The 14,002-nt window shown below is 41.0% G+C and overlaps 1 protein-coding gene across 1 annotated transcript in view; it reads left to right on the top strand.

Moving 5' to 3' along the window:
• Positions 1-14,002, top strand: part of cacna1eb (calcium channel, voltage-dependent, R type, alpha 1E subunit b) — a 219,205-nt gene that overhangs the window by 122,522 nt on the left and 82,681 nt on the right. Inside the window, exons 19-25 of the mRNA XM_060920316.1 lie at positions 6,057-6,770; positions 8,615-8,886; positions 9,051-9,207; positions 9,305-9,434; positions 11,616-11,675; positions 11,778-11,884; positions 13,970-13,981. Of these exons, the coding sequence (XP_060776299.1) occupies positions 6,057-6,770; positions 8,615-8,886; positions 9,051-9,207; positions 9,305-9,434; positions 11,616-11,675; positions 11,778-11,884; positions 13,970-13,981 (1,452 nt within the window). The remainder of the gene's footprint in view (positions 1-6,056; positions 6,771-8,614; positions 8,887-9,050; positions 9,208-9,304; positions 9,435-11,615; positions 11,676-11,777; positions 11,885-13,969; positions 13,982-14,002) is intronic.

Below are 14,002 nucleotides of genomic sequence, written 5' to 3'. Positions count from 1 at the left end.
AACTCACAGATAATGTTCCCCAGGTTGGTATGTATAAAAGTTGTCAAGATGGTGGCACCACCTGTCATATTTACGATTTTATGGGCTTCTGAAATTTTTGGGTAACTCGTCACATTAAACTGCTGGGATGTTTTCACTGAAACTCATCCAGAAGACTCTAAAGACATATACCAACAAAAATTGCTCACCAGGTGGTGCCACCTACCATAGATGAGGCTACAGAGGGGTCATGTGCAATTTCACAAAAATCGCTACTTCTCCTACTGGAATGATCAGATTTCAATCAAACTCAGTGTTTCCCAGGTTGATTTGTATAAAAGTTGCTAAGATGGTGGTGCCATCTGTCATATTTACAAATTTATGGGCGTCTGAAATTTTTGGGTAACTTGTCACATTAAATTGCTGGGATGTTTTCACTGAAACTCACCCAGAAGACTCTAAATACATATTCCAATAAGAATTGTTCACCAGGTGGTGCCACCTACCATGGATGAGGCTACAGAGGGGTCATGTGCAATTTCACAAAAATCACTACTCCTCCTACAAGAGTGATCAGATTTCGATCAAATTCATATGAAATGTTCCCCAGGTTGGTCTGTATAAAAATTGTCCAGATGGTGGCACCACCTGTCATATTTACGATTTTATGGGCATTTGAAAATTTGGGGTGAGTCGTCACGTTACACACTACTGTTCATAAACTGCTAGGGCATTTTCACCGAAACTCACCCAGAAGACTCTAAAGACATATTCCAACAAGTATTGTTCACCAGGTGGTGCCACCTGCCATGGATGCGGCTACACAGGGGTCACATGCAATTTCACAAAAATTGCTACTCCTCCTACCTAGTACAGGAATGATCTGGTTTCAAACTCACACACAACCACAGTGGCCAGTCTGAGCTACAGCCTCATTGGGGCTATTTTTTTTTTTAATTATCCGTCTTAATTTATCGATTTTGCCATGGAAAAGTTGACATACGGTATTAGAATGAGTGTGTTAATATAAACCCTTGCACCCAGAGCTACTGAGAACTGCTGTTGTGGAGCATTAATCAATGCTTTCTGACCAATCACTTATGAAGTTGTAATGTTAGTTAAGTGTTATTAATTGTAGTTGATAGTCATATGGAGTGAAGTTTTTAGGGTAGCTAATGCAACTGTTTCCAGAAAAAAAAATTGTCTCTTTGAAGCAGTTTCAAAGGACCAATATTTGAAGTTACATACGTGCTGCAGCCTGATTTCCTGAGCCAGGAATGATGCATGCTTGCATGCTTGCACTCTTGCATGTGTGTTCCTGTTGAAATTCAGTGAAAAGACCAGTACCACTGTATTGTCTGGTCTACTTAAAGCAAGGCCCGATATTCCAGTAGTTTAACTTCAACCAAAAATGTCATGTCTAAAATAAAATCTCACTAACCCGATAATGAAAATGGTATTGACGTGCATCTTGGATGATGAAACCCACAGAACAATTGGCCGATGCTTCGTGTAGAAACCTTTGCCTGGTGTGTTCAGCACAGCTTGAAGGACTTAATGCCAAAATATTATGATGCTGTCATTGTACTGTCTTGTCAGTTTATGGTTATGGAGTAACAAAGACCAAACCGTCACTGATGCTAAAGCACTAAGAACAGCTTTTTCATTATCTCAAAAGCTTAGCACAGTGGTTGTGAGATATATCGAGTTATTGCATAAGAAATGGCTCTGAGCCTGACTAGACAGCCATGTGTCCACCGCCTAAGCAACTCATGAAAGCTTCTCTCAAGGGAAGTTCAATTTTTTTATTTCTTGAGTTTCTCAATCTACGCAACCCACAGCATTTGGCAGAAAGTCTTGTGAGGTCCATCCGTTCAAGAACTGAAGTTTTGTAAGAACGAAGTACTGGTGTTTGAGAACATGACACTGAAGTTTGAGCTTTTGAAAGCAGTAATAGGAAGAGAATGTGGGGGGGGAAAGCTACAATCTATGGTAAACGTGTTCTGGAGTGCACTCTGTGTGAGAGAAAGTGCAGTGACATTTAGGAACCATTGCTTCAACAGGGATCCTAATGGATTTTTTGGCTTCTGGCTTGGATTAAGTCATGCAGTCTGCCTGTATCATTGGGTATTTTGAGGATCTGAGACCATCCAGAAGCCAAAATCCAATAGGACAACTTGTGGGGGGAAAAACAATCTCACAACTGTTTGCACTCAGCTGGAAATAGTATAGACATCCAAAAATAGTGTCATGTACTGAGATGGTTCACCAACACACCATGGTGCATGGCTGGTTTGCTCACAGGAAGGAAGTACTCTTTGAAGTATCTTGTTTTTTAGCATATACAGTGTCTTGCAAAAGTATTCATCCCCCTTGGTCTTTGTCCTGTTTTGTCGCATTACAAGCTGGAATTAAAATAGATTTTTGTGGGGTGAGCATCATTTCATTTACACAACATGCCTACAACTTTAAAGGTGATTTATTTATTTATTTATTTTATTGTGAGACAAACAATAAGATGAAAAAAGAGAAATCTGGAGTGTAGGGGAGAGCGGGGTAAGATGAGCCAGGGGGTAAGATGAGCCACCCCCTGTTTCTAAGAAACAGTAAACAAATGTGACCATGTGACCACATTCAAAGGGGGCCGGGACCATTTACTTACACTTGTGGAGAGGAGCACCACATGTCAAACTAGGTGAGGGACATATTTATAAAAATGTGTTTTTGTGCTTTCTAAGTCAATTCCATGTTTGTCCACAGTGAAGATGATTTAGAGAAGACAAAAGTAGAATAATATTTAGACACATTAGGGTTAAGTTAGTGGCTTTCTAAGCTATGATATGAATGCTAATAAAAATAATTTTGATTAGCCTAATCCCCTTTATTAGCATTTTTCTACAAAATGGTGGCCATGGGGTAAGATGAGCCATTAGATGTGGGGCAAGTTGAGCCACTAGCTCAACTTACCCCATTGGTGGCTGAGCTTACCCAATATGGATGACACTTAAGTTTTCACATTTACTGGTCATATATGACAACAACATATATATATATATATATATATATATATATATATATATATATATATATATATATATATATATATGACATCAGATGAGGAAGACCAGTTGTTAGATGTGGGGGATTATGTTGTGGCAAAATACACGGGGAAGAAGAAAGTGCATTTCTTCATTGGCCAGATAATCAAATTGGATGTCTTCGAAATAGAGGCAAGATTTCTCAACAGAAGCCGGTCATGCCATGGCTCTGCAAGAAAGCCAACCTTTGTCTTCAAAGAGAAAGATGAGGCTGTCCTGTCAAGACAGGATATTGTGAAAAAATTGCCCCGCCCCTTTACTGTTGGGGGGACACCACGGAGGGAGAGGCAAATGGTGTTCCCTTGCCATTTGAACGCTTGGAACATTGAATAATGATGAAATGATTGAATGATTGATGGAATGATTGCTGCATGTTTTAGCAATGTTTTAACCTACTGAAAGAAATAAGATTCTTTTGGCACTGTTCTACTGTTTTAGTAATTTCTATAATATAGTATATCTCTCATTCCCTCTCTAACCATCCCTCTTTCTATCTATCTACGCATATCTCTCTCTCTATCCATCTATCTATCCCTCCCTATCTATCCCTATCTATCCCTCGTTCTATCACCTCTCTCTTCATCTCCCCTTCTCTATGCAACGGCCCTATCCCCCACTTGATTGACTTGACTTGATTCATTGATTGCATTTCTAATAATAAAAGTTGTTTACTTTGTTAACCTAACATGTTTTGTGTTGGCTCAATTTACCCCACACAGTGGCTCATCTTACCCCGTGCATGGGGTAAGTTGAGCCACTTGACATTTTTTTTTCAAGAGGTAATATCACTCTAACCATAAGAGCTTATCAATTATGTTTTGCTCAGATAGTAACAGTACACTTTGAAATTTGGTATGGTGTGTAGACTGGAAGCAAAAATGGCTTTAACATGTAGTTATGATGAAAAATGTAAAAAGTGGCTCATCTTACCCCACTCTCCCCTACATAGGTATTAACCCCCCCAAAGTCAATAATTTGTCAAGTCACCTTTTGCTGCAATTGCAGCTGCAAGTCTCTTGGGGTATGTCTCTATTAGCTTAGTACATCTAGCCACTGGGATTTCTGACCATTCCTCATGACAAAACTGCTCCAACTCCTTCAAGTTAGATGGGTTGCATTGGTGTACAGCAATCTTCAAGTTATGCCATAGATTCTCAATTGGATTGAGGTCTGGGCTTTGATTAGGCCATTCCAAGACATTTAAATGTTTCCCTTTAAACCAGTCCAGTGTAGCTTTAGCAGTATGTTTAGAGTCATTGTCCTGCTGGAAAATGAACCTTCGTCCCAGTTTCAAACCTCTGGCCGACTCAAACAGGTTTTCCTCCAGAATTGCCCTGTATTTAGTGCCATCCATCTTTCATTCAGTCCTGACCAGCTTTCCTGTCCCTGCAGATGAAAAACATACCCACAGCATGATGCTGCCACCACCATGCTTCACTGTAGGAATGGTGTTCTCAGGGTGTTGGGTTTGCGCCACACATGGAATTTCCCATGATGGACAAAAAATTTAATTTTAGTCTCATTTGACCAGAGAATCTTCTTCCATGTGTTTGAGGAGTCTGCCACATGCTGTTGGGCAAACTCCAAATGTGTTTTCTTATTTTATTTCTTTAAGCAATGACTTTTTTCTGGCCACTCTTCCATAAAGCCCCGCCCACTATGTGGAGTGTATGGCTTAAAGTGGCCCTCTGGACAGATACTCCCATCTCTGCTGTGGATCTTTGCAGCTCCTTCAGTGTTATCTTTGGTGTCTTTGTTGTATCTCTGATTAATGCCCTCCTTGCCCGGTCTGTGAGTTTTGGTGGGCGGCCTTCTGTTGTCAGGTTTGTATTGATGACATATTCTTTCCATTTTGCTATAATGGATTTAATGGTGCTCCATGGGATATTCAAAGTTTGGGATATTTTTTTTATAACCCAACCCTGATCTATACTTCTCCACAACTTTGTCTCTGACCTGTTTGGAGGCTCCTTGGTTTTCATGTTGCTTGCTTAGTGTTGCAGAGTCAGGGTCCTTCCAGAACAGGTTGATTTATCCAGACATCATGTGACAGATCATGTGACACTTTGATTGTACACAGGTGGATCTTAATCAACTAATTATGTGACTTATGAAGTGAATTGCTTGGACCAGCTCTTATTTAGGGGTTTCATACGAAAGGGGGTAAATACTTATGCACACTCCAGATTTCTGTTTTTTCATCTTAATTATTGTTTGTGTCACAATAAAACAACAATTTGCACTTTTTTAGAGGTAGGCATGTGTAGATCAAATGGTGCTAACCCTCCAAAAATCCATTTTAATTCCAGCTTGTAATGTGACAAAACAGGACAAACACCAAGGGGGATGAATACTTTTGCAAGACACCATATCATGGCAAGTATAGGTGATACAGAGCATCTCATCAACGTCTCTAGCATGAAAAGTACAGAAACATTCTGTCTAGCCAATCAGATTTGTCATCTTTAGTGATCCTGACTTGGTCTTTGTCACTCTGATTGTTTTGTCTGTCTGCTGTACAAATACACTAATGGCTTACTTCCAACCAATCATTCATTTGGTCACATGGACAACAAAAGAATGCGTATAAATGTGAGTAGCGCTGTCTCTCTATACCCCTTTTTACCTGTTCCATCTCCATCCTCCACCTTCATTGTTTTGTCTCATTTGCTCCAATTATTCCATACACATGTGCAACTTTAATACACTGTTTCTGTTTTGAACTTTTTGTCCTTTTCATCTACTAGCAACTTGTTTCGAGGGTCTTGCTTTGTTTCTTTTTTTCTCCCCTCGAATGCTCTTTTTTTTCCAGCAACTATGAATTTCTCCAACCCGAACCAATAACCATTATTTTGAAACTTCTAATTTCTCAGAATTTGATCAAACACACACTCCCCGTGAATGCTACTGCGCACTATATTGTGATTGTGCACTATAAATAAGTATTTTTGTGACTAAGTCTGTGTTTTGTGGAAGCAGACGGAGGCGCAGACCGTATCTCTACAGAAAACGAGCCATTCATAGAGGTAGGCCGAATCCAGCTGAGGCAGAGGATGAGACGGCGGGGGCGAAAGCCAGTGAGGAGCCACCTTCTAATGCTTTTGCCAACCGACGTGACAGACGCAACAAGATCAAGATGTCTGTGTGGGAGCAACGTGCCAACCAGCTGCGCAGACGGCGTCAGATGGCGAGTCGCGAGGTTCTGTTTGACAGCCCCACCGAGGACCCAATGGGCACACCGACGAGTGGCCACCATCAGACACACACCATTGTCCCCTCTGCTGAAGCCAGTCCAGCACACTTGCCCGAATCACCAATGTCAGTTGTTATGCCTTTACCTGAACCGCCCATGTCTATCTCGATCCCACTCCCAGAGCCACCTGAATCGGAGCCAGTGTCTTTAATGGGTTCTGGGGTGGAGGACAGATCCTCAGGTTCCATCCATCGCTCCAGTACAGACAGGAGGCACAGGGTGGCACGAAAGTTTCGGGCTGCTGCAGCAGCAGGCGTCGTGCAGGGTGGCCGACACCGGAGACACAGGCATCGGGAGTCCAGGACAGAGATTAAAAACACAGATGAGGAACAGTTTCAGGAAGGAGGAGATGATGGAGAGGCTTCACAATCCAGACAAAGCTTGCTGATGGATGAGAGTGAGCCGATTATGTCCCATCAACCTGACGACGAACAGAAAAGGTACAATGTTGTCTTGTTAATCACCCTGGTGTAATGTTGAGCATAATGTCTACCCTCTGATTTCAGCATTTATTCATTCATCTTTAGTAAGCAGTTTATCCTGGTCAGGGTTTTGGTGGAACCTGAGCCTATCCATGTCCTCGGGTGGGAAGACACCCTGGACAGGATGCTATACCCATGTACATTCAAACGCAGTTCAGCATAACCAATCCTCCACTAGAGTGTACAGTATTTGTGAGGTAGGAGGAAACTAGAGAACCTAAAGAAAACCCACACAAACACCAGGATACCATTAGAAATTCAGCACAAATGCACACACTCAAGCCAATTACAATTTATCCTGTCTTTCAGTCTTTTGTCTTTTTACTGTAGTCTTTTGTCAAAAATTGTTCTCAAAGTCCAGAATCATCACAGGCAAATTTGTAGTCAGTATCCAAAAGAGACAAGCAAAGGTCAATCATGAGGAGAAACCTCAGAAAGGATATCAATGAGAAGGTCAAGAAGAACAAGGAGACCAGAGAGAAACAAGACACATGGCTTAGAACTAATAGTAGTAGTAATACTTGTGAGACCCAATGGCAACTCAGAGATTCATAGACAACAAACTGACACAAGACAGATTAATAACAATCTGGGGAGAAGTTGTTTGGACCATGGAAATGTTCAAAGAAAGGACTTCTCCATAACAAGCAGAAATCCTGGACCTTGCTTACAAAGGCATGGATGCCACAGTTATCATTTGTAGAAACGTACACTTCTCAGTCCAGCTGTCTTTAAAATTCTGTTTTCGTCAACTTTTTAACACAAGTTATAATGCCAGTTTGCTAATCAGATAAGAAAAGTTAATAAAAAGTTATAAGTCTGTGACAACTTTATCCTTTCTGAGGCAATATTTCTAACCCTGTAGCTAGTCTCTGGTCTAATGAGCTGCTTCAGGTAAATCATTTACATAAATTTATGTAATTGGATATTACATTACAGGTATTTAGCAGACGCTCTTATCCAAAGCAACGTACTACATACCCAGTGCAGCAGTTGTGGGGTGCCTTGCTCAAGCCATTTCTGCTGGTCTAGGGAATCAAACCAGTGACATTTTGGGCCTAACCATTAGGCCATAGCATGGATAAACTACAAGAAAGGATTTGCTCCAGAAGCTGAGCTGGTTCATGTTTGGAAAACTAGAGTCCCAAAACTACAGCCTTTTATTAAAGTGTCATTTGGTTCACCAGTTGAGGACCCTTAGTCTAGAAGATGAGGTGGTACTTTAAAGTGAGGATCAGAGAGATGAGACAGAGAATAGAATTGGATCAGGACCTAAGATGGGGACAGGACCAGGCCTTGAGTTCAAGAAAGCAAACAATAACTGTTTAACCACATAATCATGTATGTTACTTCATATTATTTACCAAAATGATATAAATCATGGGGCGGCACGGTGGTGTAGTGGGTAGCGCTGTCGCCTCACAGCAAGAAGGTCCGGGTTTGAGCCCAGTGGCCGGTGAGGGCCTTTCTGTGCGGAGTTTACATGTTCTCCCCGTGTCCATGTGGGTTTCCTCCGGGTGCTCCGGTTTCCCCCACAGTCCAAAGACATGCAGGTTAGGTTAACTGGTGACTCTAAATTGACCGTAGGTGTGAATGTGAGTGTGAATGGTTGTCTGTGTCTATGTGTCAGCCCTGTGATGACCTGGCGACTTGTCCAGGGTGTACCCCGCCTTTCACCCGTAGTCAGCTGGGATAGGCTCCAGCTTGCCTGCGACCCTGTAGAACAGGATAAAGCGGCTAGAGATAATGAGATGAGATGAGACTTCCAACGTCCTTTTCACACCCATGATGGTCTTTTTCAGGGGCAGTGTGTGTGAGGTTTCGGTGAGATCTGAGGTGGTTGAGGGTGACTCAGGTCTTCAGTGCACCTGCACAGCTTTGGGTGAAGATGGAGAAGCCGAGTCCTGCCCGCAGCACCGGGGAGAAAATACTCCAGAGTTTAATTACCTCTCAGGGGAAGCCATCGATAACGAGAACAATGCCTGCTATTTAAACCAGGGGGAGTCGATGACTGAAGCGAGTATTATGAGAGAGATGTCTGCGCAGCCGCTTTTAGAGTTAACACCAATGACTGGTAACGTGAATGACTACGTTGTCTTTACTATCTTTAACTATGCTGTTATCGATTTCCACTGTAACACTAATCTGAACACTAACACTAATGCTTCATTTTATTTCGTTTTGTCTGCTGAACGGAGTAGCTTATTGTCCATGACTCAGACCTATGATCTCTTATAGTTAGCTTTAAGGATGTGGAAGCTTCTCACTTGGAAAAGACCGGTAGAGATGATGATGATGATGACGATGATGATGATGACATGGATGAAGACGCCCCAACAAAAGTCGCCAAACCTGAGGCACCAGATAGCATGTTCATTTTCAAAAGCAAAAACCCGTAAGATTGAAGCCAATTACAAAGTGTCATACGTCATTTTGGAAATAAGTTACAACAAAACTAAATGTTGAGTAAATCTTGTTCATCCAAACTGTAGGATCCGTCGAATTTGCCACTATGTAGTGACACTACGCTACTTCGAGATGACTATTCTTCTTGTGATCGTGGCTAGCAGCATCGCTTTGGCCGCAGAGGACCCTGTGTGCACCAACTCCGAGCGCAACCGGGTAACAAATTTAACCTTTTAACCCTTTACACTTCAGGAACCTAACCCTGTCTTATAAGAACTCTAACTGCATAAAGAACGCATCTTTTCCTCTCACCCTCACAAAAGAGTCATATTAACTTGAGGAAGCATAATTTATAAGTGAAAAATAAGCATGTGGATTTTAAATGCTCTGTTTTTTTTTTATTCTCCACATGTGATTTTTACATGATTTGTTCATTTTCCCTCAGGATTTGAAAAATAATTAATTCATTTGATGATTCAGATTTTTTAGCCGATTTATTCCAAATGAGTCATTTATTTTCACATGATATAAATGATTTAAAAAGTCATGATTTAAAAATTATTCATTAATTTTCACATATAATTTCAGTGTAATTCATTTATGTTCAAATGATTCATTTATTTTCATGTGTATTTTTTAATATATTAATTTATTTTCATATGTAATTTTTATATGATTCATGTATTATCACATGTTAATTTGTCACATGTACATCTTTCTACAACCCCAATTCCAAAAAAGTTGGGATGCTGTGTAAACTGTAAATAAAAACAGAATGCAATAATTTGCAAATCATGGAAACACTATATTTTATTGACAATAGTAAAAAATCCCTGCGGCACGGTGGTGTAGTGGTTAGCGCTGTCACCTCACAGCAAGAAGGTCCGGGTTCGAGCCCTGTGGCCAATGAGGGCCTTTCTGTGCGGAGTTTGCATGTTCTCCCCGTGTCCGCGTGGGTTTCCTCCGGGTGCTCCGGTTTCCCCCACAGTCCAAAGACATGCAGGTTAGGTTAACTGGTGACTCTAAATTGACCGTAGGTGTGAATGTGAGTGTGAATGGTTGTCTGCGTCTATGTGTCAGCCCTGTGATGACCTGGCGACTTGTCCAGGGTGTACCCCGCCTTTCGCCCGTAGTCAGCTGGGATAGGCTCCAGCTTGCCTGCGACCCCGTAGAACAGGATAAAGCGGCTAGAGATAATGAGATGAATGAGATGAGTAAAAAATCCCAAGATATTAAATGTTGAAACTGAGAAATTGTATTGTTTTTTGAAAAATACGTGCTCATTTTGAATTTGATATCAGAAACACGTTTCAAAAAAGTTGGGACAGGGGCATGTTTACCACTGTGTTGCATCATCTCGACTTTTAACAACACTCTGTAAATGTTTGGGAACTGAGGAGACCAATTGCTGTAATTTTGAAAGAAAAATGTCATCCCATTCTTGCCTGATATACAAATACAGTTGCTCAAAAGTTCGGGGTCTCCTTTGTCATATTTTGCATTTCATAATGCACCACATGTTTTAAATGGGAGACAGGTCTGGACTGTAGGCAGGCCAGTTTAGCACCCGGACTCTTTTACTATGGAGCCATGCAGTTTTAATATGTGCAGAAAGTGGTTTGGCATTGTCTTGCTGAAAGAAGGAAGGCCTTCCCTGAAAAAGATTTTGTCTGGATGGCAGCATATTGCTCTGAAATGTGTATATATCATTCAGCATTAATGATGCCTTCCCAGATGTACAAGCTCCCCATGTCATGTGCACTAATGCTCCCTCATACCATCACAGACGCTAGCTTTTGAACTGTGCACTGATAACAAGCCGGATAGTCCCTCTCCTCTTTAGCCTGGAGGACGTGGTGTCCATGATTTCTATAAAGAATTTCTACTTTTGATGCATCAGACCTTGGGACAGTTTTCCACTTTGACTCAGTCCATCGTAAAAGAGCTCGGGCCCAGAGAAGGTGGCGGTGTTTTCTGAAGTGTTCTTGAGCCCATACAATGATTTCCACTACAGACACGTGTCTGCTGTTAATGCAGTGTTGCCTGGGTGCCTGAAGATCACAGGCATCCAATGTCAGTTTTCAGCCTTGTCTCTTGCATACAGAGATTTCTCCAGATTCTCTGAATCTTTTAATGATATTATGTACCATAAATGATGTGAGCCCCAAATTCTTTGCAATTTTACATTGAGGAATGTTATTCTTAAATTGTTGCACTGTTTGCCCATGTAGTCTTTCACAGAGCGGTGAACCCCTCCCCATCTTTACTTCTGAGAGACTCCGCCTCTCTGGGATGCTCTTTTTATACCCAGTCATGTTATTGATCTGTTTCCAATTAACCAAATTAGGTTTCATGTTGCATCTTCAGGTTTCATTGTTGAATTTTCTCTTCTTGCAGGTTCTTCGTTACTTTGATTACGTTTTCACGGGCGTGTTTACATTTGAAATGATCATAAAGGTATGTAATCTGTTGGACAATTTTACCAAACTTCCTTCTTCCTAGTTGTGTCCTAATATCACATTGAAAATATTTCACTGATTTGTCCTTCGTGTTTGTTAGATGATTGACCAAGGCCTCATTCTGCATGATGGCTCATATTTCCGAGACTTGTGGAACATCCTGGACTTCATTGTGGTGGTTGGAGCTCTCATTGCCTTTGCTCTTACGTGAGTGATTTTCCTGTAGCTAACTGCATTTTCATAGGGTTACGGTTTCACTGAATTAATAATATAATGTGATTATAACCACATTTTACTTGTATGGATGTTACAGTGTGTTGGAATTATAGCCAGTGAAAACAACAAAAGATAAACTGGTTCAAGAACTGAAGATTTTGAAAAGAATTAAAGTATAAGTCTTCATTTGTTTCATAAGCTTAAGTATTTTTCATTATATTTATAATTTACAATCATTTTTTTAGCAAACAGTCTTTCAAAGGGCATGAGAAAGTAGTCAGTCGTTGATTAAATGGAATATACAGTGTCTTGTAAATGTATTCATCCCCCTCGGTGTTTGTCCTGTTTTGTCACATTACAAGCTGGAATTAAAATGGATCTTTGGAGGGTTAGCACCATTTGATTTACACAAGATGCCTACAGCTTTAAAGGTGAAAATTGCTGTTTTATTGAGACACAAACAATAATTAAGATGAAAAAACAGAAAGCTGGAGTGTGCATAGGTATTCACCTCCCCCCAAGTCAATACTTTGTAGAGCCACCTTTTGCTGCAATTACAGCTGCAAATATTTTGGGGTATGTCTCTATTAGCTTAGCACATCTAGCCACTGGGATTTGTGCCCATTCCTCAAGGCAAAAACTGCTCCAATTCCTTCAGGTTAGATGGGTTGCGTTGGTGTACAGCAATCTTCAAGTTATGCCACAGATTCTCAATTGGATTGAGGTCTGGGCTTTGATTAGGCCATTCCAAAACATTTAAATGTTTCCCTTTAAACCACTCCAGTGAAGCTTTAGCAGTATGTTTAGGGTCATTGTCCTGCTGGAAAATGAACCTTCGTCCCAGTCTCAAACCTCTGGCCGACTCAAACAGGTTTTCCTCCAGAATTGCCCTGTATTTAGTGCCAGCCATCTTTCCTTCAGTCCTGACCAGCTTTCCTGTCCCTGCAGATGAAAAATATCCCCACAGCATGATGCTGCCACCACCATGCTTCACTGTTGGAATGGTGTTCTCAAGGTGATGGGTTTGCACCACACATGGAATTTCCCATGATGGACAAAAAATTAAATTTTCATCTCATTTGACCAGAGAATCTTCTTCCATAAGTTTGGCGAGTCTGCCACATGCTGTTGGGCAAACTCCAAATGTGCCTTCTTATTTTTTTTTCTTTAAGCAATGGCTTTTTTTCTAGCCACTCTTCCATAAAGCCCCACTCTGTGGAGTGTACAGCTTAAAGTGGTCCTATGGACAGATACTCCCATCTCCGCTGTGGATCTTTGCAGCTCCTTCAGTGTTATCTTTGGTGTCTTTGTTGCATCTCTGATTAATACCCTCCTTGCCCGGTCTGTAAGTTTTGCTGGGCTGCCTTCTCTTGTCAGGTTTGTAGTAGTGCCATATTTCCATTTTGCTATAATGGATTTAATGGTGCTCTGTGGGATATTCAAAGTGTGGGATATTTTTTATAACCCAACCCTGATCTATACTTCTCCACAACTTTGTCTCTGACCTGTTTGGAGGCTCCTTGGTTTTCACGTTGCTTGCTTAGTCGTGTTGCAGAGTCTGGGTCCTTCCAGAACAGGTTGATTTATACAGACGTCATGTGACAGATCATGTGACAAATTGATTGACCACAGGTGGATCTTAATCAACTAATTATGTGACTTATGAAGTGAATTGGTTGGACCAGCTCTTATTTAGGGGTTTCATACGAAAGGGGGTGAATAATTATGTACACTCCAGATTTCTGTTTTTTCATCTTCGTTATTGTTTGTATCATAATTTTTTTTTAAATGTTCCTTTAAAGTGGTCGGCATGTTGTGTAAATCAAATGGCGCTAACCCCCCCAAAAAAATCCATTTTAATTCCAGCTTGTAATGCAACAAAACAGGACAAACACCAAGGGGGATGAATACTTTTGCAAAACACTGTAAATCAGTGTTAAGATGAGAAAAAAAATGTTTTATGTGGCACTGCAGTGTTTCTCTGTTTTTAATCTTGTTCTTGTTGTAAATGTTTTTTTCTCTGTCGTCCCTCTTTCTCTCTGTTTTCTCTGTGGACTGTGTCATTGTGGCTGCCAGGAATGTTATGGGGTAAAGCCACACACTTCTCAT

Source organism: Neoarius graeffei, chromosome 1 (genome assembly GCF_027579695.1).
Source record: "Neoarius graeffei isolate fNeoGra1 chromosome 1, fNeoGra1.pri, whole genome shotgun sequence".
In the NCBI taxonomy this organism is placed as follows: Eukaryota; Metazoa; Chordata; class Actinopteri; order Siluriformes; family Ariidae; genus Neoarius; species Neoarius graeffei.
Note: the sequence above shows the minus strand (reverse complement) of the source record. Positions and strands in the feature narration are given on the sequence as shown.